Source organism: Nymphaea colorata, chromosome 14 (assembly GCF_008831285.2).
Source record: "Nymphaea colorata isolate Beijing-Zhang1983 chromosome 14, ASM883128v2, whole genome shotgun sequence".
In the NCBI taxonomy this organism is placed as follows: Eukaryota; Viridiplantae; Streptophyta; class Magnoliopsida; order Nymphaeales; family Nymphaeaceae; genus Nymphaea; species Nymphaea colorata.
The window spans coordinates 9,938,274-9,964,725 of NC_045151.1; the positions used below are offsets into that span (position 1 = coordinate 9,938,274).

Here is a 26,452-nt window from a genome sequence, read left to right on the forward strand (position 1 = left end):
GAGACAATGAATGCAATCTTATGGCCTTCGGGGTGATGCTGAATGGCAATTTGGACTTGGAAACCATGTTGAGACACAGGTGTCCTTAGACCTGATGCCGGATGCGAACCAATCTTCAGCCTCTTTGTAGTGTTCACATCTCGCAAGCAACCGGCCCCAGAGCAGCCTGAGGTCTTTCTAAATCATCAAGGATAGCGACCTCATCGGAATAGTGATGCCATCGTGGGTACTCTTGTTTCTAGTTTTCCACGAGTTGCCTATAACCAATGGGAGAGCTGATTGCCAGACCTTAGAGATCCATTATCTCTTGAAGCTTGCGGCTTGCCACCGGAGGGTGAGATGAATGAGATTGTTGAAAAAAAGAGCCCCTTTGTTGAATTGCCGGCCGATCCGTTTCCACAGACCTTTAGTGTATGAGCATCTGGTGAACAAGTGGTTAGTGCTTTCTTCTTCTTTTTTTGCAGAGGATACATTGATTCGTTATAGCAACCGCACATTTCTTCCATCTGTCAGTGGTGAATTACTTCTTTTCGCATGCTAGGAAGGAGAACCATTTCAAGCTTGGTGGGGCTTTGGAGTCCCAAATGTGCTTCTCCAATTGGCTTCAGGTTTCCTGTCCCTGAGCTTATCCTAGATGGCTGAACCACCGAGAGGTGCTGCTGGACAATCCTCTCATTGAAGTTGGTCTCGCTCGCTTGAGATGTATGAACCTCGAATTACTTCATCTAGCCAACTCGTGTTGAAGACGCGGTGTAGAGTGCTCCACTGATTTATGATTTGATCCACCATAGATCCTAGGAACGGTTGCACGGTACCCTAGATTTCGCCTGGAATGAGGGAATACAAGAGCCCCCATCCCCACGAGTCACACTAGAATCCTATATGCTTGCCATCTCCCAAGTGCCAAGTGACCAAGTGGCTGATTTGGCCCAGCCCCAGCAGATTGCTCGCCAGGATGCCGATTTGTTGGGGCTCTTCTTCAGCATCCAGAGGCTAGAGTTCTTTTAAGTATTTGGCCTTCACGAGGCTAGACCAAGGAGTGTTTGGGTGCGTGCCTTGATGCCGCAAAGCATCATATACGCTTTATTGAGTGATTTTGTGTCCTGGAGTCCAATCCCCACCTCAACATAGGGCAAACAAAGTTGTTTCCAGCTGATGGGTGGCGATGCTCTGGCGAGGCTCCCCAGATGAAATTAGACATCAAAGATGAGATATGCAATGCACAGTCAGCAATGGGAGGCGGAAGGTGCCCAGTAGGTGACAAAGTGGTTGATAGTGTGTTTAACTAAATAGATCCTCCCTACATGTAATAAGAGTGGCTTTTTCCAAGTACACTTAATGGGAAGTCTGCTTATTACCAACCAGTTTGCTATGAGAGAATCGTTGCCTAGAAACCCAGACAATGTGATTGAATAAATCTTCATTCCTCTTCTCTCGGTTATAAATCGACCAATCGTTCCTGTAACTGACTCCAGCTACAGTGAACATACTCGCTGCCAGTAAACTGCTTTTTATGTGCCACACCCCAAGATAGTATTATAACGCAAAGTCGACAAGAGATGAAACTGAAACACAGACAAAGTGCACTCTTAGTGTCAATTTCCCGCGTCATTACAGTTTCCCACATCAGCCCTCTCCGCTAACGGTGACATTGTTCAAAGACAGCTGAATGCCTCCGAACAGGGCTCAGAATTAAACGGCTCGTCTCCACCATCAAGGGAGATGTTTTTAAAGGCATAGCCAGCCCAAGCAAAGATGTTTAAGAAAAGGTCTTCAGAAATGTTTGCAGCAGTACATGATCAGGTTTTCGACCAGCAATTCACTCGCCTCAGTTTTTACCTCATCAGCTGCATCGTTGTCCCAAGTGCAAATATTAGGTTTACATGATTGGGGTTTGGCACATATAACCCCAAATATTCAGTTATTTTTGCGGCAACATGGATCTTCCAGTCTCTTGTCAGAATATAACCCCAAATCGTTCAGAACATTCTCAACAACTTATGCTAAAAAAGGACACCATTTCTTCCTCTTAGATGCACTAGCTGAGCACCATGTATATATCAGTAGGCAACATCGAATAAAACTTGAAAGCTGCAAGATGCAATAAATTATCATATTTTAGGATTGCATGGGTATCAAATATTTTGAATACCAGGAATCATGTCGTCTATACCTATGTCACATGAGTGCGGGTCAGGTGTGGATGTAGGTGCTGATGCAACGTATCCCAAAAGTTTTGGGTGCAAGGGTGCGGCAAGGGTGTATATATATATAAATATATATATAATATATTTATTTTATATATATAAATGTATGTATCCATAATATATATCATTTTAGCTTGTTTCTTAGCTTAATCTGTCATTTCTTTTTATTTTTATTACTATACATAAACAAAGAAATGGACAGGGAAAAGAAAAAAAAATGAAAAATATTTTAAACTTACATAAGAAAGGACATGGTTGGGGTGCTGCACCAGCACCAGCGTCGTGCAGACAAGGGTGCGGTCCCTTTTTTGAAGAGTCTGTGTGACATAGGTCTATACATATGATTTACATAATCAGAGAATTTAAATGCCTTCCATACACTTCTACAGACCCTCAATTTCATTACAGCAAAGGGAGACACATGCATGCACGCACCTCTGCACAGAAGAAAAACGTGAACGCAGCATTTTGCCAGGTTCTGGACAACTGGCGACAGCAGTTAGGCTTCTCATACAAATTCAGCAAAACATACACTTTTAGCAGCAGCAGCCATCCAAGTAATGTCCTCTTCTTCTTGATCAAATTGGGATATTTGAAGAGAGGACATCATAGACTAAATTGACATCATGACATGATGCCGCTAGGACTCCCAAAATTGTGTGAGGTATCATGAGTGCGTTCATCAATGCTCTTGAGGAATTATCTCCACCAAGGATAAATCCGATCAATTCTCATCACCATTCATTAGTTTTATCCAACTTAGCTGAATAATTGAAAACCATTTTCACGTTGCCTCTTGAAAGAACCAGCTCTTGGCGGGTTACTTCCACCAACAAAAGGAGGCTCAGCTGATGCTCTTTCAGTCCTCTCAGATGGCACTTTATTAGTTGGACCGGCTGATTTTGAGTGCTTATGACTTGAACCATTGTGTCTTTGTCCATTATAGAGTTTTGCAGTGGACTTTGATTTGTGCAGCTGCTGTGTAGAATTACAAGCAGCAACTGCAACAGCAGTGTCTGCGTTTAACAGTGATTTCAGATACTCAAGCGAATTGGATGGACAATGACTTCTAATTGACTTCTTTCCTTCAGATATGAAATGCTTTTTTGAAGATGAGCTTTCTATGCCAGTGGTTTTGACCATTGTTGTAAGAGAATCTACTGACATCAATCCAGCATCTATCCCAGACATACCATCATAGGCAAGCATGCAAGCAATTGCGTAAACTGATGCCCCCAGGGCTGGAGGTAATATTTCTTGAGGACGATGGACCTGTGCAGGAAGGAAAGGGCTTTGAGTGTCCCAGATATTCAATAAATTCAAAGAGGTCATAGATGTTTTCAACAGGTGCATCATACTCGCAGAAAAGAAATCCACATATAATGTGTATATAATCACATGGGCTAACGTAATCCCTAACGTAACCAGAAAAACAGATCTCACACAGAATTATGAAAAGATAGTTATTACATTTCCTACCAAAATAACAAAACTAATGCCTAACCATATGGAATATTGGAATATACCCAAACTCCAAACTATCGTGTCTTAATAAAAAAAAGACACGATAAATACGCCACAAACGAGCAGCCATGTAAAACAGCAAGAAGAAGCATTTTTTTTAAATAAAAAACACATGTTTTTTATATTTTTTATTAATTTCTCATCATTATATAATTTTTGAGATTTTTAAAATTTTTAATTTTTTTTTAAATTCTTTAAACATTTGGCAAGATTTTCCCAAGATATACAATTTTGCCGTATTATACAAGAGAAATTTCTTGTTGTATAATGCCCGTAAACGATATATGTGATAATGCTCCAAAGAAGGATTAGTTTGCAAACAAAAACTGTTATGACTAGCTTAATGATGCTAATATGAACTAAAACTCTGATCAATATTTTAAGAAAGAATGAAGTGCACAATTGCTACAGAAAAAGTCTACAAGGACACTGAATGATAATGCATAATGGACAAAGAATAGGTCCCTCTAAGTTTCTAACATTATTTCTTCAAATAGTACGCCATGGTTCAGAACACCAATGATACATCAGTAAAAAATGCTGCACCAACACAGTGCTGCACTAACACAAACTCTTCAACAAGGTTACCGCACCAGAGTCAATACTGTTCAGGTGCAGCTGCCACTTGGGAGTGTGTATGTGAGTGTCTATATATATAGTTATTACATCACATAGGAATCATTTGGGCTGTCAATTCTAAGAAGACCAAACGGTAGAGATTATATAAAAAAAATAGTTAAACTTCCTTTTTAAGGCACTCTGAAGGATTCTCGATTAAAGAAATTCATTTGAGAGTGTGTGTGTGTGTTAGTGAGAGAGAGAAATAGAGGAAACAAATGAAGTTCCTTAAAAGAGTCTCCTTGCCTACTTGAGGAGTACTTCATGTTAAAATATAAATCCTTCACCAGCACGTTGAAGAGGAGTCTCTTAAGATTCTACCTCCTTGTAGAATGTGTTAAGATATTTAATGTCCTTGTAACGTGTGAAGAGTCTCCTAGGATTCTATGTTGTAGTTAATATCCTTGTAATATGTGAAGTCTCTTAGGTTTCTATGATGTAATTAATGTCCTTGGAGCTTGTGAAATCTCCTAGGATTCTACGATTGGAGACTCTTAGAATTCTGGAAATGGGATTATAAATAGAGGCCGTGCAAACCATTTTGGCCACGGCTTCTTCTCCTCAGTTTCTTCTTGTTTTCATTTTCTCTCTCTCTCTCTGTCTCTCTCTCTCTCTTCCTGCGTGAGTGCTGTTTTCTGGTTACAGATATTGGTGCTAGATTTCTATCATGGTATCAGAGCGCCAGGTTACGTTATCTCTACCAAACGAAATGCCCAAACAGGTCTGATCTGGTTAGAACTCTTTTCTCATCTTGTCTCTATCCTGAATTTACTTTTCTCTTGCGCAATTCTTGTTCGTTTTTCTTCTTGCTTACCCAAGGACACATCTTGTTATATCGTGTCTTCTTTCCCTCTCATCTTCTACCTATATACCATTCCTTTCTGCTGTCATGGAAAACCTTTCGCATTCTGGCATGTCCTCAAGTTTTCTTCCTCACCTTATTACCGAAAAACTCAACCATGAGAATTATCTGATCTGGAAAAGGCAAATCATGCCTTTCATAAGAAGTCAAGGCCTCTTTGGACATCTCGATGGTTCAACAAAGGCTCCACCAATATCCGTTTTACAGGAAATAAAAAATGAGGCAGGAGAAGTTATTGTTGTTCATGAAGACAACAATCCTGAACATGCTATGTGGATGAGACGTGATCAAAGTCTGGTTGCGTATATTTTGTCCACTTTATCTCAACAAGTGTTACTTTCAGTTTCTGATGATTGTACCTCACATATTTCGAAACTTCTATGCCATGATTCAAACTAAATTTTCATCCAATGTGGTGCATTTTCAATGTGATGGAGGGGGAGAATATTCCTCGCTTGATTTTATTGAATTTCTACGTTTAAAAGGGATAACTAGACAAATTTCCTGCCCTTACACACCACAACAAAATGGTGTAGTTGAGCAGAAACATCGACATATAGTTGAAAGCGCCATGAGCATGATGCATGATACTAATGTGTCCATTTCCTTGTGGACTAAAGCCTTCCATACTGCTGTATACATAATAAATTGTTTGCCTATGACACTCTTGATGTATAAATCGCCATATTTTACACTCTTAGGCAAACAACCTGATTACAAGAACTTGAAGGTTTTTGGTTGTATATGCTATGTTCACGTTGATGCTGCCTTGAGGAACAAGTTTCAAGACAAAGCTATTCAATGTAGATTCGTTGGATACGCTGATGAATATAAAGGTTTTCGATGCTATGATCCAACAACTAAACGTATCAAAACTTCAAGAAATGTCATTTTTGATGAACATAGTTTTGATAATACAAATGAAATGCCTATGACTATTGAATCTTATGATCCCTGAACCAGTACACAGTTATTCAATGCAGATCCTGTTATAGAAAATGATGTGCCTCAAAATGAAGATCCAGAGAGAGCAATACAACCGTCGGATATGGCTCAAAGTGAAAATCAAGAAGATCCAACACAGTCATCAAGTCATCATGAAAACAATAATGAAGAAGAGAGCAACGATGCACATCGATATTCGGGTCTTATCTACAGTCGACGACTAAGGGACAGAGATGCTCACAGTGAAGAAGACAACATGCCCCACCTTAGAAGATCCCAACGCATTCGTCATCCCATTCACAGGTGGGTTAGCTATGATTCTTTATCACTTGATTTTCAGTTATTCATGGCAAAAGTTGGCAAGGAGGAAGAACCTACTTCATTTGATCAAGCATCAAAATCACATCATTGGAGAAAGGCTATGAAAGAAGAAATGGATGCCTTGCATGAATGTGGAACATGGGAGATCGTTCCGAGGCCACACGAAAAGAACGTAGTGGGCTCCAAATGGGTATACAAAATTAAATACAAACCTGATGGCAGCATAGAAAGACACAAAGCAAGGTTAGTAGCAAAAGGGTTTAAACAACAATATGGAGAAGATTATGATGAGACATTCAGCCCTGTGATCAAAATGGGAACAATTCGCGTGATTATATCATTGGCAGTTGAATATGGATGGAGACTACATCAAATGGACGTGAAGAATGCTTTTCTTCATGGTGATTTAAGGGAGGAAGTATATATGGAACAACCTCCAGGATACACGAAAGGAGACTCTCATGCATGGGTTTGCAAACTAAGAAAATCTATTTATGGACTTAAACAGGCCTCACGTTCGTGGTTTGACAGTTTCTCTTGCAAGATTCAAGAATGTGGTTTTCGGAGATGCCCTCTAGATCACTCTCTTTTCATTTATCGAAAGGAAAACATATTTACTTTACTTCTTATATATGTTGATGATATTGTTATCACAGGCAATTCAGAAAAACACATAGAAGAAGCTAAAGTTTTGATGATGCAAAACTTCAAAATGAAAGAGCTTGGTGATTTACGATTCTTTCTTGGAGTGGAGATTGATAGGCACAATAATCGCCTCACATTGACACAACAGAAATACACGTTGGATCTACTGAAAAAGTCAGGTATGTCTGATTGTAAGCCTGTTGGAACTCCTAGTGTTCTAAATCAAAGACTAAGTGCTCAAGATGGGGAGTTATATGAAGATCCTACGCAATATCGAAGTATTGTTGGGGCACTTCAATATCTTACATTTACTAGACCAGATATTATATATGCTGTGAATCAAGTATCTCAATTTATGCATGCACCTAGAGATACTCACATGGATGCTGTCAAAAGAATATTAAGATATCTTAAAGGGACAGCAGGAGATGGCTTAGTTTATGGTAAGAGTGAAAATATAACTACTGGACATCAACTTATGACATTCACAGATGCAAATTGGGCTGGAGATCTCGATCAAAGAAAGTCCATTTCTAGTTTTTGTATTTTCATTGGACGTAATCTTGTGTCTTGGAGTTGTCGAAAGCAAAAGGCAGTAGCAAGATCCAGCACTGAAGCTGAATACAGATGCATGGCTGCAGGTACTGCTGAAGTTACATGGGTTAGACATTTGCTAGAAGACATTGGAGAAAAGATTAAAACATCAATGTTAATGTGCGATAATCAAAGCGCTATTAACATTGCCTTTAATCCCGTACAACATGGTCGAACAAAGCACATTGAGATTGATCAACACTTTGTTAGACAAAAGGTGGAAGACAAGGAGATTCAGCCTATTTATGTTCGTACAGATGAACAAATTGCAGACTTATTTACAAAAGGATTAACAAAGGAACGATTCTGGTTTCTAAAAGGCAAGTTGTACATGGTGCAAAACCATGCACAACTTGAGGGAGGGTATTAAAATATAAATCCTTCACCAGCACGTTGAAGAGGAGTCTCTTAGGATTCCACCTCCTTGTAGAATGTGTTAAGATATTTAATGTCCTTGTAACATGTGAAGAGTCTCCTAAGATTCTATGTTGTAGTTAATATCCTTGTAATATGTGAAGTCTCTTAGGTTTCTATGATGTAATTAATGTCCTTGGAGCTTGTGAAATCTCCTAGGATTCTACGATTGGAGACTCTTAGAATTCTGGAAATGGGATTATAAATAGAGGCCGTGCAAACCATTTTGGCCACGGCTTCTTCTCCTCAGTTTCTTCTTGTTTTCATTTTCTCTCTCTCTCTCTGTCTCTCTCTCTCTCTTCCTGCGTGAGTGCTGTTTTCTGGTTACAGATATTGGTGCTAGATTTCTATCACTTCAGTCTTTCGAGAAAACAGTTTGGCATTTGTATTTTCAACTTAATCTCCACTGCCTGATTTTCTTAAGATCGATGGACCAAACAATTCCCATTTTGTATAGTATATGAGGGTCTGGTTGTTACCCCTCTCCTTTCCTCACCATGCACCCATACCCATGTTGTTTTGAAAAGTGTCTCACTCACACCTGCACCCACCTCCTCACCCCCTCCTGTGACATAGATGCTACGTCACACAGGTGTAAGGTGTGGGTGCAACTGCATGTGTAACATTTTTCAAAAGAACATGAGTGCATGAGGATATAAAACACAAACAATAAAACTATCAGTTAACAAGCTACAATTGCATTAATGAGTCCGAAAGCAATTTATTTGTTGCCGCACCCACACCTGATTTGCCACACCCACACCTGAGTTGTGTCAACTCGGGTGCCGCAACCTTTTCGAAGAGTCACTGTGCATCTTTTTGCCCAGAAAAGCATGGCTTTTATGTCAGGTTATATGTTCTAAACATCTGCATCACATCTGCAGAATTGATTTTTTAAAAAAACCGTAACAAATATGGGATTTGGTCATATAAATCCTGGATTTCTTATATAATATATATATATGTATATATATATATGTGTGTGTATATATATATAGTCAAAGATATAATTATCAGGTTTTTATTGGCAAGGACTTCCTTGGAGTCAAGCATTTTAGGCAAAGCTATTTTTCTTGAGAAATATATATGAATTCAACAAATTTAAAAACTATATAAAAGACAAATAGAAAAAAATTACTAAACAATAAGCTTTATTTTTCGACAAATAAAAAAGGTAGAACCTAAACCAGAGGGAGAGAGAGAGTTCAAAACTAACACTCTTCAAAATAGCTTATCTAATTCCAAAAGGAAAGACAAGTACCTCAGATTAGTTTGGTTAGAATTTACTAGAGCTCGTATGACTACAATAGAATGGAGCTGGTTGGAATTGGGGCTTTGAAATAAGGAGGGATGACAGAGAGAGGGGAGGTGAATGGCGATGCAATGGGTTTGAGCATGTTCACATAGATAGTAGTGAAGGAAAGAGACTAGCTTAATGAAAGGGGTCGGAAAGAAAGAGAGACAAAAGCATGCAAATAGAAAGTGAGTAAAGAAAACAGGGTTGTAAAGCTCAAAGGAAAAGTAATGATGGTAAGAGGGGTGCAAAGCTGAATACAAAAAGTAAAATGATGATAAAATAGGAAAATCAACAATGAAAACTTTAAGGAAACAAGATGATTGTACAGAAGGAAAGTGGGTGAGCTCACTTACCAATGTGGAAGGAAGATATTCATAGAAAACAGAAGAGAAACTCACTGCAGTTTCCCAGGTGACAGTCCAATGACGACTATCAGCAGTGTAGGTATCAGTGTCTCTTGGCCCATCCCCACAATGTGAGGGTAATCACGGCCCTTTCAAATATCGGCCCATACAATGCCAATTCAACAAGCTTATCTCAGCTGATTCAACCCTGTATAGGCTCATATTTCAATAAAATAATAATAAGAATACTATGTAATTTTTCTTTTTTTTTTGTATTAAAATGGCCAATACCAATGCAGTACATCATTTAGGTTTCTGGTATGAGTTGGAAATCAATATTTAGAACATAGATTACTACAGTCAAAATATGGTGAATTGGAAAAGAAAATCAATTAACAAAGTATAAAAATTATTACATTTGCATATCCTCAATAAAGTTTTAAAGGGAACATATTCTTGGCAATATTTTGAACATATTGTGATGCTTTTCTGACAAGAATGGTTTCCTTCTATTTTGGCAATAAAAATAATGATATTTTGAAAACATGAGCTACATATATATATATATATATATATATATATATATATATATATAAAATAGTGTGTGTGTGTGTGTGTGTGTACAATAACTGTCATAAATAATTAGTACATCAAAAAGTAAAAAAAATCTTCACAGATTTTAGTAATGATTAATCAATAAAAGTAGCATTATTAGTGCATTAAATTGAATAAAAAACTCTATTGTTGACATTTTACAGCTGCGAACATTTTCACAAACATGAAACAACAAATGGCATAGAGAATATTCATACTTTATACTACTAGTTTCAATCTCTAAGATAAGAAAGAATTACATTCACAAACTAACAAGGCATACCAAATGGCCCTAATATGTGGACAAAATTAGACTTCATCAAACTTGACCAAGTCAAAATATGGACCAAGAATAATTACGGGTCAATTGACAGCACCAGACACTTGTTCATCCATATCCAAGGAACAATCAGATCTACAACTTATGTCTACCTGTGTCTACACCCTGTGTCCAGCCATGTCAACATAAGCGTGAATGTGTACATATTTGAGTACATATTGCACATATAATATGTGTACACATATATGTTAGTTTTTTTTTATCTTTTCGTTTTTCTTATTTCTTTTCCTTTGGTCATTTATGTTACCAACGACAACATTGGATAGCTCCTCCTGCTCTCCATGTATATATATGGGTTCTTCCTCTTGGTAATGTGTGCTTTTTTACATGTTATTTTAATAAAAGAGATTTATTTTTTATATTTGTGTCTCTTTCCTAGATATGAGTGTCATCATCATTTGAGCCTTCTGTAACCTCATTTAGTATCTGTCTATTTTTTGAGGCAATATTCATCTCCTTGAGGTGCATTTGAGAATAACTATTTGCCCATTTTATTGGGCCCTCCTTACACCCTAAGTCATGGTTTGAAGCCAACATTTTAGTTTCTCTGATACTTCCAGCATGTGTACTTCTTTGTCCAACTTATCACCGTTACAAATCCTTTCTAACTGCTGCTTAATTATGGAGATCTTCACATAGATGCAAGTAGCTTCCTGTCTTTAGCAAATGAACAATGGCAAGGATGGATAAAAATTAATGCTATATAGAGAAATAGGCCATGCTAACATAGAGGAGCATTCGTAGTAAGTAGAAGTGAAACACAATGAATGCCACCAGACAGACAGTTTAACTACATGTTCATGCTTTGGGAAATGCGGTACTTGCAGATAATAGGTCTGAAAGATGGACAGCATACCTACATAGTCATCATGAAAATAGATATGGAATACTTACCTTGAATAATATTGCAGCAAAAAGTCGTTCCCTCAAACAGTAAATCTGAGCAACATCAAGTGCAGTTGCTTCAAACCTAAGCCACCTATCAATGACAACTGAAACACTATTCTCAGGTGAAGACATAAGTGTTTCTTGTTTCACAGAAGCGGTCGGAGGTTCCTTTTCATCTTCATCACTCATACATGTATCAGATTCTTCATCATATTCATCTTCGTTTTCATTTGCAGGAGCAACAACCATCTCCGTTGCAAGCAGTAACAATGGATAAGGTCCAACAAGAGTACAGTTTTTTATGTAAATGCCCCCATCTCCACGAGTGACTTCATCATATGCTAACAAGGGGCAAGTCAGACATTTGCTAGATGACAAGCTAAAATTGGAAGAATGAGGATGCAAACGAACTTTAGCACCACTGGCAGTCTCCACAACAGCTTTCTGACCATTTTTGAGTCGTGGTAGTAATCTTCCCACCATGGGATACATACCAGCTAAAATAATTGCACGCAGAATTCCTGGATCCTTAGAATTCAGGCTACAGTTAGAGACATCTTCTGGTATAAATCCATTCTGAATGAGTTCAATTTGCAACTGCTTGCGCAAGCCAAATAGCATATTCATTACACTTGGAGAAATAAAATATTGGGAACAGAATTTCTGTTCTTGACCTTTAGCTTTAGCACCTTTCCAGCAGTCAAATGCTGCTATTAGCGCAAGCTGATCACTATGGCCACCATAAAGTGAAGCAAGCTCCAATTTGGCTGCTTTAGCTCTTTTCTTCTCATCAGGAAGTATTGGTAAAACAAATGGATCCCTATAGCCTGACGTACATGCTAAGGTTAATGCAGGATCTAAGCAATTCATTAAGATAGCAAATAGAAGCATTTTGCTAGTCAATGGATGCACTGGCAAGGAACCTATCTTTTTCCCCAGTTCTGTCAGATGTTCATCCTCTGTTAATGCCCCAATCTCTTGGAGAACTACAACCGCATTGTGTATGGCCTCAAATACTGGAGGATCCAAAGTTCTCTGTATAAAGTCCACAATTTTGAATTGTGGATCAAGTAACTTTACCTGCATAAGCAGAATTAGAAACTTAAACATCTTTAAACATGAAACAAACATAGAGGCTCCATGGACAACTCACCTGCAAGCACAGCTCCTCAATAGGTGTCCTCTTGATTTCAGGAACATCATAGTGAGGCAAAGATGCTGCACGAGCTTTTGAATAGAGGTGGTAGCATATTCCAGGTTGACATCGTCCAGCACGTCCTTCCCGCTGTTTTGCACTGGCTTTTGAAATCCATGAAGACTGAAGAGTGGACACATTGTTGTAAGGATCATAACTTTTTTCCTTCATACGACCACTGTCTATGACATAAACAACATCATCAATGGTCACAGCAGTTTCAGCAATGTTTGTGGAAAGGATGATTTTTCGAACACCAGGAGGTGGGTGTTTGAAAACCTTTTTCTGCTCCATTGATGGTATCATTGAGTGAAGAACTATTATCTGGAACTTTGAGGAGTCACGGAAGAAAGGAGAGGAAAGTAATCTCTCTCTGGATTGACTTATGTCCTCCCACCCAGGAAAGAAAACAAGGATAGCTCCCTCCACAGAATCAATACATATTTTTTTCAACAGTTTTTCAATGAGGACAATGTCAACATGATCTTGGTTAACAGTCGACAAATATTTCTCAAGAAGCTGTTTTTCCTCTTCTGATTCAAGGTCATGCTGCTCCATATGAGACTTCAGCACCCCCACAACTTCTAGATGATTTCCACTTTCAGCCCAATCTAGTGCCGCCCTTCCATCATTATCACAAACAAAGCAATCAGCACCAAATGAAAGCAGCATACAAACATCACCTACTCGACCTTTTCCTGCAAGGACCATTAAAGGTGTTGCACCAGTTGAGGAATGCTGGTAATTATGAATTTCTGGAGAAACTTCAGTGGAAATTAATTCGAGCAGAGGTTCAAATTCATCATTGACCCACGCCAAGCTAATTGATTCATCCATGGCAATTCTGTACTCTTCTGTTAATTGGTTTAAACTTGTTTCATTGCACAAGCCATCAGCATTGGCATGAACAGCATCTGGCGACCTCAAGATAGAAAGCACATCCTCCAAGTGGTAGGTCTTGACCTGAAGAATCGAGAAAAGAAAAGAGAAATAATGAACAGGCTATGCTGATTAGGTTCGACAATAAGATCTTGAGGAAAAATGTTTTACAGGATATGTGAACCCTGGGACTCGAATAATAGGGCATCCACCAAAATATTGTGAAAACCGTTCAGCATCAATAGTTGCACTCATCAACACCTGTTAATTCTTGCAAAGAACTTGCTGTTAATCTACAAGTACAATGAAATGAGAAAATTGTAAGGAAAAGAAGACAAAAAATGGGGAGCATGAGTCAAGAAAATCACACAACCAGATGTAGATGAGGCCACAAGGGCAGCTGATCTCTGCATAAAGTGCACAAATTATCAGAAGAGGAACAATAAAAAACGTTGCAGCAACAAAAAGCAGAATCACCAGCTAGAAATTATTACCTAAGAATCGCAAGCATAAAATCAGCAAAACGATCTCTTTCATGGATTTCATCCTGCAATATCATCAGTTACTAATGCCAATTAGAGATACTACTTACTCAGAAGTCACTTCATGGTATTCAGACATTTCAGGGTTGAGAGGCTATAATAGAAAGTTAAGAGACTGATATCTTTTACATCTCAGAGAAGTAGTGAAGCTTATGCTGCTTAGAAAACCTTGAACTTCTAGATAAAGGTTAAGCCTCCCACATCATTTCTCATTAAAGGGCCATGACAATAGTAGTAATCTGACAAATTTTAACTCAGCATTACAAACACTAGTTTCTTCTTCATCTGCCAAACTCACTTGAACAAGCTTTCACCTAAATAATGCTTTTAGTAATAGTTGTTTCAACCATTTAGCTACAGTTGGTGAGTGCCCATGCTTTCCAAAGTGTTGGGAACCCATCAGAAACAGGCCATAGAGATAGCACTGTAACCAAAAGACAGTGACATATGTAAAGCTAAGTCACATGGGCAGGGGTATGAATTGATATGGGCACGAGTATGGAGATATGGGTACGGCGATTTTAGAAAATTTAGGTATGGGGATATAGCAACGTGTATATGTAATCCATCCACAAAAATTCTCAAATTTTAAGAAAAATGAGAGGAATATAGAATGTTGTAAAAAGCGTATGTAAGCCGTATCAGTCCTGCCAATAGATACGTTGTATCGTAAAGTATCGTACGTGCATCGTAAATTTATTTTTTAATTAAAAAAAAAAAGAAAAACTTAGAAAAAAGATAGAGATAAATCAGATCAATCGAGAAAAATAAAAAATATGCTTTTTTAATGAAAAAACATGTAATACATAATGGCAGGCTTATTATAGGTATGAAGTTACTTCACAAACATTAATAAGTAGTCATAATATCATATAGTAGCACAGCATGATCAAAGACATCAAGAAACATAATTTATAAGATGATCTACATAATAACTCATAAGTAAGTCCTAGGATCCATAACACATCAAAAACCAAGTTTTACGTACACTATACATCACATCACAAGACAAAATTGTTCAATGTTAATGCAAATAACAAATGAAAACAGCTTCATTCATAATCTTTATCATCTTATTCTCATTTTCATCTTTCATAGAAGATATAAACCCTCTTTATCTAAACAAGAATCAATCATCCATGCATAAATCTGCCCTCAAATCGACGATTTCATGGTGAAACTGATTATTCCTTCCGAAAATTGCCACAATCTCCCCCTCCTTCAACTATTAGATATGTTCCGAAATGAAGAGGGAGGCAAGTTTTAAAAATTAGTTTGAAAAAGGTGGTTTTAACCTCATATGTTTCAAAATAGACATGTATTGTGCGATACAGGATGCATCGCCCTATATCGTATGATACATGCTATGTATCGCATGTATCATGCGATACACATACAATACACCACCTGTTTGCAATACAAGTGATGAATTGTATCGTAACTTTAAAAAGCAACGATACATACAACACTGGGAAAATATAGAACTTGGTAGTAGGGAAATAAAGGAAACATCAAAACTAAAGAAAAAAAATTCAGTTTGAAAATCTATTTTTTTATGTTTTAAAATACAGTCATACCCACATACCCATTTTTGCTATACCTGCATACCGACACAGGCATGTGGGCAAATCACACGTACCTATGTAACTTAGATGTGTAGTAAAAGTGTAAAACACACTGAATATATGCCCTTTGACCTATGCCACAAGAAACACAGACACTCTTGGAAGGCACCATACCCATGTCAACACGGCTGGACATCGGTGCATGTATGGGATATGGCTTGGACACAACAGATTTATGTTTTTATTTTTGGTTACTTTTGTATTGTTCATTTAGTAATCTATATTTTACCAATATAACAATGAATATATCTTTTGTTTGCTTAAAATATTATTGTTGCTACGTGTGTATGTCTAGTGTGTACAACTGTATCCACACACCAAGCTTTTTGAAAATGCCTCGCTCTAGTTCTGCACTTGCACCTGTGTTGGCACCTATACCTGCACCATGTGATACAACCTCTGACAAGGCTAATTGAGCTTATATGATTTGAGCACACATAGCTTGAACTCAGGTCATTTAACTAATTGGCTCATGTAATTTGTTAGGGTAAACCACGGGCACAAACTCAACTGGTTAACAAATGGTCAAGCTCGAGCAACTCAACTTGTTTTGCAACCATAGCAACGCAAACATTTTTAAAAGCAAAGGATTCTACAAATGGTTAAGAGCAAGACACACACACACATAGTGCATCAAACATTTTTAACAATAAATACATAACAAAGGACTACAAGCACCACCACTCTTGCTGAGATCACAGCCACAAATACACTTATCAAGTTTTCATGGACAAGTTTTTCTTCTCCATACCAATCACAAAGCACATTTCTGTCAGGAAAACATAGGAATTCAAAAAACTAACAAACATACAAAAGGTAATGGAAAAAAATTGTGGAATAAATAGTTTTTTCTAAATTTCTCAAAAGAACATCAATAAAAGTTCAAAATCATTTTTAGTTATTAAAAGAAGCAAACAAGATTTGGAATATATTAAAGGCATGATTTTTTTGTAAATCTCACAAAAAAAGTTCCTCATTATAATTACTCCTGAGAGGAAAACTGACAATATTCACAAGTAAAATTCCTATTTTTCCATTTTATTTTTTTTGATAATTTGACCACAATATTTTGAGATTCACTGATAGTTTTGACTATGATATAAATTATCATGAAATATTCAAATGCACAGCTAAAGTTCTATAATGAAAAATGTTAAATCAAGTTAAAAATTGAAAAGAATAAAATTGATGAGAATATTCTTATTTCTTTAGACCTTACTTTTAAAAACTCCTAAACAAATTTGGAAAACGTAAGCAACAAACCTGTAAGAAAACAATGGGAGTTGAAACAGATCAATGCTAAAAAAAGACAGACAATTCTTTTGCTTCATCCAATGTGTCATAAGGGTCAAAAAGGATTAAAAGTTTTCTTTAATGTTAGTAAAAGTCATGAAATGCAAAAGAATAAAATACACACAGTCACATACACTAAAAATAAGTTTGTTGTGTCTTTTGTAATTGTGAACATGAATATATTTAGTCCCCTACAAATTATTTTAGAAAAAAATCATCAGAAATCTTGTTTAGCAAGAGGAGAAGCCTAAGTCACATGGGTTGTGTAATTTGCTCATGTACTCGTGTCAGTTTGTGGGTACGGAGACACTGGTACTTGGGCTGGATACAGCTGTATTTTAAAACATAAAAACTTATATTTTTAAACTTAATTTTTTCTTTAATTTTCATTTTTCCCTTCCTTTTTATTTTGCTTTCACCAGGATTCTATATTTTCCTCTCATTTTTCGTTAGTTCTGAGAAATTTTGTGGATTATTTTATATATATATATATATATATATAATATATATATATATATAATATATATATATATATTTACATATGCACTTTGCCGTACTCCCGTACCCATATTTTCTAAAATCATCGTACCCATACCCGTATCTCCACACCCATATCGTACCAGTACCCATGTACCATGTAACTTGGGGAGAAGCCTATTGGCAGAGCCAAAAAAATTGTCGAGATGAGCACAACCTTCTACTGAATATTAATGGATTAAAAAAAAAGTATTTTATCGCATACTATCATATATAAATAATATTTGTGGATAACATATTTTCCAAAGCCCAATATATTTTTGAAAATCTAGTGTGTTCATGTAGTTTGACTTTTTTTATATTCTTATATTGTAAACTTATGCTTGTTAATGTATTCAAAAGCTTGTTGAAAAAATATTGCAATTTCATGGAATTTCTTACTGTTAAAATCTCCAAAGATGAAATGTTTAAAGTACTTTCTATTATTTAGATTACATATCCGTAATGTGAAATGTAGCTTTTATTTAGTTCCAAATTTTAAAGGCAGCCAGATAAGATATTAAGTCTTTTCAAGTTGATAACAGATTTTTGTATTTTTATTAACCTTGTATTATATCACCTTAAACTGTTATATATCTATTGCTAAAAATAATAAGTTCAAAGAAGAATTTAAAAAAAAAAATGGCCTTTAAAGCAAATTCTACATGTAATATAGATCTAAACTCATTGCTGTTAGGTGCATTTAATTTCATCCTCTTGTACAGAAAAGTAAAATGGCGTGCATATTCATTTTACTTATGACAGATACATATTTAGGGGCAAAGAAAAGATAAAAAATAGTTTGGGGGCATTCTATAAATGTAGAGGGGCACTGAAATGCAATAATGAACCACATTAATCATAAAAACTCTTAGAAATTTATAAATTAGGGTGGGGAAGTTCCTATCTTCAGCAAAATGTGGCCACAAGAAAAGCCTAAAATCTCCTTTGAGACATACAACCTACATCCATGTCAATTAGCGAGATATTTGAATTCAAATCCTAATGCGTGAAACCAATGTTCTACACAGTGCAGAAGTTGCAAATATGAAAAAATGAAAAAATTGGCAAGAGATTGATACTAGCTGTACAAGTACAAAGTAGCTGGCCTTATCAAGAAATTGGCAGCAGTGCATTAACAGTGTCACCAGAAAAACACAAGCACAAGGAAAACTACATTAGCTATTTGATAAAATGCACTGCAATTTTAATGACATTAGAAGAGAAAATAGCAGTTTGATACAAGAAAAAAAAAGAGAGAAAATGAAAAAACCTCTAAAGAAACTGAATTATTTTATTAATTAAATTTGTCAAAGCAGATCGATGGTTTCTAGATTTCTATTGACTTTGAGGAAGAAACCCACATCATAGTAGAAGACATTACCACAATAATATGAGTTATTTCATGGGCCTCCGCTTCATCAAGCTTTGCTTCTTTCTTTGATGTACCAGCACCCATGCCAATCAACAGCCTTAAAAGGATCCCATTTGTGCAAAACATTATTGATGAATGCTTCCCACCTTCGGACTCCAGACGAATCTAAACATTGGAAAACAGGATTGCTTAGGAAAAGTAAAACTTGAAATACATGCAATGATATACACAAGCATTCACAAAAACATGAGATTTTAGTGAATCGCATTAAACCATTGTTTACATTATTTACATTCTAAATGCTGCAGCATTGTGACCCAGGAGATATACAAGGAATTAATGGAATAAACCAGGCCAAATACAAGGATGTATCATAAAGTTCTAATCTCACATTTTGACAAGCTTCCCTAGATCCTAGAGGGTTGGTGAAAAGAAATAAAGGAGGATATCCACTTCCAGTTTCACAGTTTACATTTTTCTTCAACTAACAGTTTTTGGTTTTTCTTCAACTAACAGTTTCCCCTAGATTTCGGTAAGCCTTCTACGAAATCCATCGAAATATCTTTCCATATGCGGTCGGGAATTGGCAAGGGCTGCAGTAAGCCTGCTGGCTTTCAGGTTTCATACTTATGATGTTGGCATATTTTACATCTTCTGATATAATCTGTAATTGTCCTCTTCAGTCTAGGCCAATAGAAGGAGGAATGCAGTCTTCTATAAGTTCTTTCTACTCCTTCATGGTCGGCTGCCTTGGAGTTATAGAAATGTTCTAAAAGTATCCCAACCAAATCAGATTCAGGGGTTATGAATACTCTGCCCCGATAGTACAGATGTGGTTCACGCCACACGTAGCGATAGCGCTGTGTAGTGTTTCTGTTTAACTGCTCCTTAATATTCTGCACTGAGGTTGGGCTCTGGTGCACTTGCTTAATTTTGCCCCATAGCTCCACCTTCACTTGAGATAGTGCCATTAGGGAGCCAGCCCAAGGATTCACTGCTCAAGAAAGCCCGTCAGTCACTTGATTCTCCTTTCCCTTCCTGAACTGCACCTCAAAATCGAACCCCATGAGCTTTATGATCCAGCGCTGCAAGGTGAGGGACAATGTCGGCTGCTGCAAACAGTATTTAAGACTGTGGTGGTCTGTTACCACCACGAACCTGCGTCCCATCAAGTATTGCTTCCATTTTATGACTGCAAGCACAATGGCAACTAATTCTCGCTCATACACAGATTTTGTTTTATACGTCATCCCTAACATCTTGCTGAAAAAGGCCACAGGAAGGTGTTCTTGGCTGAGGACTGCTCCCACACCTTGGTCTGAGGTATCAGCCTCCACCACAAAAGGAATATGAAAATTTGGCATTCTTAGGACTGGCGCTGAAGTGATGGCTTGCTTCACCCTTTCAAAGGCCTCTTCCTCTGCTTCTCACCATTTGAATCTATCCTTTTTCGTCAGCTCAACCAAGGGTGCAGCAATCCACCCATATCCTTGCACGAACTTGTGGTAATACCCAGCAAGTCCCAAGTAGGAGCGCAGTTCCTTGACTGATCAGGGAGGGTTCCATCTTCTCACCATGTCCACCTTGTTTGTTTCCATCCTCACCTCTCCTTGACTGGATCACACGCCCTAAATATGAAAGCTGACCAGACCCAAAGAGACATTTGGGTAGCATGTAGCTGGTGCTGCTGCAGGGTCGATAGTACCAGCCTCAAGTGCCGAAGATGCTCCTCTTCCCCTGCGCTGAAGACAAGAACACTGAACATCGTCGAAGAATACTAAAAAAAATTGACAAAGATATGGCCTGAAGACATCATTCATTAGGGACTAAAAAGTAGCAGGGGCATTGGTCAGCCAAATGGCATGATCTTGAATTCGTACAGCCCTTTGTGTGTCTGAAATGCTGTTTTGGGCACATCGTTTGGAGACACTCGAATTTGGTGAAACCCTGCACGAAGATCCAACTTCGAAAAATAGACAACACAATGTAATTTATCTAAAAGATCCTCAATTATAGGAATAGGGTAGAAACTCTTTACCGTTATCGCATTAAGTCGGTGAGCGACAATCCACACAAAACCTCCAGCTCCCATCTTTTTTCTTGACCAACAGCGTTGGGGAAGCAAATGGACTGCGACTTGGTTGGATAATGCCATCGGTTAGCATCTCGTGCACCATTTTTTCCAATGTTTCCCTTTGATAGTGACTGTAGCCGCAGGGATGCAGTCTAACAGGTTTGGCTCCCTACTGTAATTTGAAGCTGTGGTTGCAATTCTGCGCTGGTGCCAGACGCTTGGGTGTCTCAAAAACAATGCTGAACTCTTCCAGCAGTGCAGCCATCTTAACTGGGTCAATTTCTTTCTTGTAATTTCTGGCTCCCTGCTGCATTTCCTGATTCTGGATCACTTGCAACCAGAACTGGGTGTCTTGGGCGCAGCAGTCAAGGTTTGTCTATCCTCTCCAGCCCAGCAAAAATGCATTCGCATGCCCAAAAAATCTCACACCATTTCTCCAAGACCACGCAGCCATTGAATGCCCAACACAGCACCTGCCATCGCTAAGGTAAACAATTCCACTGGAAATTTGTGGCCCTGCATCTCTAACACCTCCTGTGAGCATTTGCCTTTGCACCTCAGTGTCCTTCCATCCCCTACCATGATGTTGATGGCTGGCTGCTGTTCCAGCGTGCACCTCGAGGTTTTGGCCGTCTTCTTTCATATGAAGTTATGGGCGGAACCTGTGTCCAACAATATGCTCACGATCCATCCTCTCAACAGCCCTTCCACATGCATCAGTTGGGGTACTTCGTCCCCTGTCAAGTCGTGGAGTGAGATCTCAGGCTGAAACGCGGCCGTCATCTCCCCTAACATCACTTGTTCAAGCTCAGCATCTTCTTCTTCTTCCAGTGGCTGCCCCTCCTCATCCACCAAATACATGTGCAGTTTCCTGCAGTTATGGCCGTGTAACCATGGTTGGTCACAGTGAAAACAGATGCCACAACGCCTTTTCTCCTTGATTCGTTCAGGCGTCAAACGTTTAATAACCTGCCTAGATGCTGGACTTGGCTTGGTGCTGTTCGCAGGTGGAGGCGCCGCCTCTGGGCGCAGTCCCATGGGCTTGAAATTCCTATCCACAATTCCCAGCTGGCTGGACACACCGAGTCTCTTGAGTTTCTCCTCGACCATCCTAGCTATCTCAAAGCAGTCAGAGAGGGTGCGTGGTTTCATCGTCTGTACCTGGATCCTGACTTCATCTTTTAGGCCTCCTATGAACGCTCCCACCAGCGCTTCCATCGGCCAAACTCTGACCATATTGCTTATCTCTTCAAAATGTTCCTGATAATCGACAATCAATCCTTGTTGCCTGATCTTTTGACAGCTCTACGTTATAGTTGAGGAATGCAGATGGTCCAAAGTGTGCATTTATCGCATTGATCAATTCTTCCCACCCAAGCGTCCCATGCTGCGGTAAGAGCCACTTATACCAGCAAATGGCTGGTCCGTCGAAGAGGATAGCAGTGTGGCCTACTTTCTGTTCTCCAGTAATTCCATGACATTCAAAAAATTGTTCAGCCTTGATGATCCAACTCAATGGATCTTCCCTTAAAAATCGTGGGAAATCCATGCGGGCCTACTTCCACAGTCCCCTATTCTGTCCTGAGAAGTCTGAATCAGATATGTCGCCAAACTACGGGGGAGGGGGAGGGGGAGGGGGAGGAGAGGGAGGAGATTGATTTCAACAAAACTCACCAGTATCCTGTTCTATCGGCGTTCGGTGACCCTGTCCCTCATCCCTGTTGCAGCACGTCCCTCATCCAAATTGTTAGGGCCTGTTGATACCAATTTCTTTCTCCTGCTCAGTTTCTGAGGAGATTGATTTCGACAAAACTCACCAGTATCCTGTTCTATCAGTGCTGGGTGACCCTGTCCCTCATCCCTGTTGCAGCACGTCCCTCACTCTTGTTGCTAGGGCCTGTTGATACCAATTTCTTGCTCTCCTGCTCAGTTTCTGCTATAATTGGATTGTCCATAATCTTTATGTATTTTGGATCAACAAGTGTTTCGTCAATGACAGTGTTTGTACACCCTGTATCTATTAAGGCCTATACATCTATAATAGATTTTCCAACTGTTAGTTTGCATTTTACTAATAGTTGGTGCAAAATTCATTGTCACAAAAAACGTGTACGGGTATTATATGGCAAGGAATTTCTCGGCTATAATACGACAAAGTTGTATATCTCGAGAATATTTCGGCGAATTTTTAAAAAATTTAAAACATTTAATAAATCCTGAAAATTATAAAAAAATAAAAAAAAGGGAAAAACACGTATAATACCCGTATTATACGCATATTATACCTGTATCTCGTATACTACCCATATGATATGTGTATTGTACTTGTATTATACCTTTTTTTTTGCGTTTTTTATTTTTGGCGTTTCTTTTAAAAAACGCGTTTTTTCACGTTTTATATGGCTGGCTTGTTTTTCACGTTTTTTTTTAATAAAACGCGTTTTTTGTGACAATGGTGTAAATGTTGTAATATTTCAGGTTCTGAATCATGATTTTGGAATTCAATTGTACTAGTGGCTTTTATTTCATTGTGCATGTAAGCAGAGGAAGAAGGTTTGACTTCTCTGACTTTCTCTTGTAATTCTGTTACTTGGAGCTCATCTTTACGCGGTACCGGGTACGGTCAACGTACCCGGGTTCAAATTGGTCCATTTTCGGACTCGGTCAACCTTGACTGAGTCCAAAGATGTCCAATTTTGAAATTAACGATTTTAAGTTTTTAACTTTTAAAACTAATCTAACGTTAAATTGGTCGAATGAAACCCTAAACCCTCGACATCTTCTTCCTTCTACCCATTTCACGAACGCTGCATTTGGGGCGACCGGCGACTTGGGTGGACGAATGGCGGCGACCAGCGACAACCGATGGACGAACGGCAGCGACTGTGGACGGTATTAGCTTCAGTTTTGCCGATTTCTTCTATTTCCTGTCCTCCTCCCTACCTCCTCTTTGTTCCTTCCTTCTCGATGGTTATGACTCTGTCTCCTCCTCATCGTTGATCATATGTTGTGCGCCTCTTCATTTCTTAGATCTCGTAGTTACGTTTTTCATCATTTTTTTGTCTCTCTTGGAGATGCTTTAAACGCCGCACATAATTTTGTCATCGTTGATCATGTGTTGTGCGCCTCATCAGTTTTTCATCATTTGTTCTCATATGCATCAGTTTGTCACATCATTTGTTCTTCTGTGCGTGTTATTTACAGCATGTTCAATAGAAATTTTTTTTTTTGTGCGTTATTTACAGCGTGTTCGATTTGGGGGAAATCTTTAAGTTATTCTGTAAAAATCATGACTGTTTGGGGAAGTTTAGTGACTGATTCTGTAAAAATCTTGACAGTTTGGGGAAGTTTAGTGACTGATGGTCATCGTGTTCTTTTTTGCGTGCGTCTTTGCAGCTCTTGTTAGGTGCTTTTCATATAAGTTGTAATGGCTGATAAGGGAAAAGAAACGATGCCTACGAGTGGAAGTGGAAATATGGCAAGCAGCAGTAGTAGTATTAATACCACAGCATTAGAGTTGGATAATCCATCTCAGCATCTTTGGCGGTATGTGAAAAAACTTGGAAAAGCACCAGGTGGCGGTGGGAATATAATATTTTCTTGCAATTTCTGTAATAAGACGTTCACTGGCTCTTATACACGTTGCAAGGCACATTTATTGCATATCCCATGTTTTGGAATTCGACCATGTGAAAAAGTCAGCAAAGAATCGATGAAGCTGATAAAAAAAGAACACGATGCAGCTGAGACGAAGAAATCTTCAGCCAAGTCAAGTGAACTATTTGTACCTCTTTATGCTATTGAAGAAGGTGAAGATGCTTCAAAGAAAAGAAAAATGATCATGGCAAGCAGGGATACCAAAAAATTAGAACAAGTATTCAAAACTATGGGAAGGGCAGAGATGGATAGAAGAATCGAAAGGTTTTTTTTTGCGAGTTCACTTCCTTTTAATATGGTCAGAAGCCCTTATTGGAAAGATGTTGTTACAGGTTTGGCTAATTGCAGTTTGAGTGGTTATGTACCCCTGACAGAAAAGTTGAGAACAGTAATTCTTGCAGAAGAGAAGGCAAACATCGAAAAATTATTAGAGAAGAAGAAATTTTCATGGAGACAATATGGAGTATCCATTGTTTCTGACGGGTAGACTGATATACAAAGACGGCCACCGATAAATTTTATTACTTATTCGCTTGATGGACCAATCTTCTTGAAATGTGTTGATGCATCTGGGGAGTATAAAGATGTTGAGTATTTAAAAGGGTTATTTATAGAACTCATCAAAGAAGTGGGTGAAGATAATGTTGTGCAAATTATTACTGATAATGCTCCAGTTTGCCAACGAGCAGGGATGAATTTGACAAGTGACCCCAAGTATAGTCATATATTCTGGACTCCTTGTGTGGCACACAGTATAAATCTAGCTCTTAAAAGTATTTGCAACCCATCAAAAGATGATACAAATGCTGGTATATTGTGTTCATGGATTGAGGAGCTTGAGCATGATGTCAGAAACATCAGAAATTTTGTTGTAAACCACAACAATGCTCTTGTTATATTTAATAGGCATTCTGATTTGAAATTGTTGAAGGTAGCAGAGACTCGTTTTGCATCCATTATTGTAATGATAAAAAGAATAAAACAGGTGAAACATGCATTAACACTTATGGTGACTGACAATGATTGGGAGTTTTATCGGAGTGATGACATTGTGAAGGCTCAACAAATTAAAAAATGTATTTTAGAAGATGAATGGTGAGATAAGATTTCATATTTTCTGCAGTTTACAGAGCCTATTTGGTAGATGTTGAGAGAAGTTGACAAAGAAGGGCCCGTGCTTCATAGAGTTTATGATATGTGGGATAACATGATTGAAAAAATTCAAAACATCATTTTTAGACATGAGAAGAAGAATGTTGCACTTGATGATTCTGAGTTTTTTGATCATGTGCATAAAATTTTAGTAAGAAGATGGAATAGAAGCAATAACCCTTTGCATTGTATGGCACACTCTTTAAATCCCAAATATTATGGACAAACATGGTTGGCAGGAGGCACTGGTCGTGTTCCTCCTAATCGAAATCCAGAAATATCAAAAAATAGGGAGATATGTCTGGGAAGACTATATTCTGATTCTCATCGGTTGAAGATAATAAATAGTGAGTTTGCGAGCTTCTCTGGTGGAAGAAGTGATTCAGTACAAGCGGCAATGGCAAGAGATGAAGAAGATCCTGTTAATTGGTGGTTATGTTTTGGAGCAGCGACACCAAATCTCCAGCAACTTGCGTTGAAGTTATTGTCTCAACCTGCAAACTCTTCTTGTTGTGAAAGAAATTGGAGCACTTATTCTCAAATTCACAATA

The 26,452-nt window shown here is 38.1% G+C and overlaps 1 protein-coding gene across 3 annotated transcripts in view; it reads right to left on the bottom strand.

The window, feature by feature from the left end:
- Positions 1-2,415: 2,415 nt before the first annotated feature.
- The window catches only part of LOC116267791 (DExH-box ATP-dependent RNA helicase DExH6), a 57,241-nt gene continuing 33,204 nt past the window's right edge, over positions 2,416-26,452 (bottom strand). For 2 of the 3 annotated variants that reach the window (XM_031649695.2, XM_031649694.2), the window contains 7 exons: positions 19,028-19,183; positions 14,162-14,214; positions 14,041-14,074; positions 13,839-13,928; positions 12,747-13,751; positions 11,600-12,673; positions 2,416-3,479 (listed from right to left, as the gene is read on the bottom strand). In XM_031649695.2, coding sequence (XP_031505555.1) covers positions 2,967-3,479; positions 11,600-12,673; positions 12,747-13,751; positions 13,839-13,928; positions 14,041-14,074; positions 14,162-14,214; positions 19,028-19,183 — 2,925 coding nt within the window. In that variant the 3' untranslated portion in view covers positions 2,416-2,966. Of the gene's footprint in view, positions 3,480-11,599; positions 12,674-12,746; positions 13,752-13,838; positions 13,929-14,040; positions 14,075-14,161; positions 14,215-19,027; positions 19,184-21,056; positions 22,669-26,452 lie in introns of those variants that run through there. The other variant, XM_031649696.2, reaches the window with a different exon arrangement.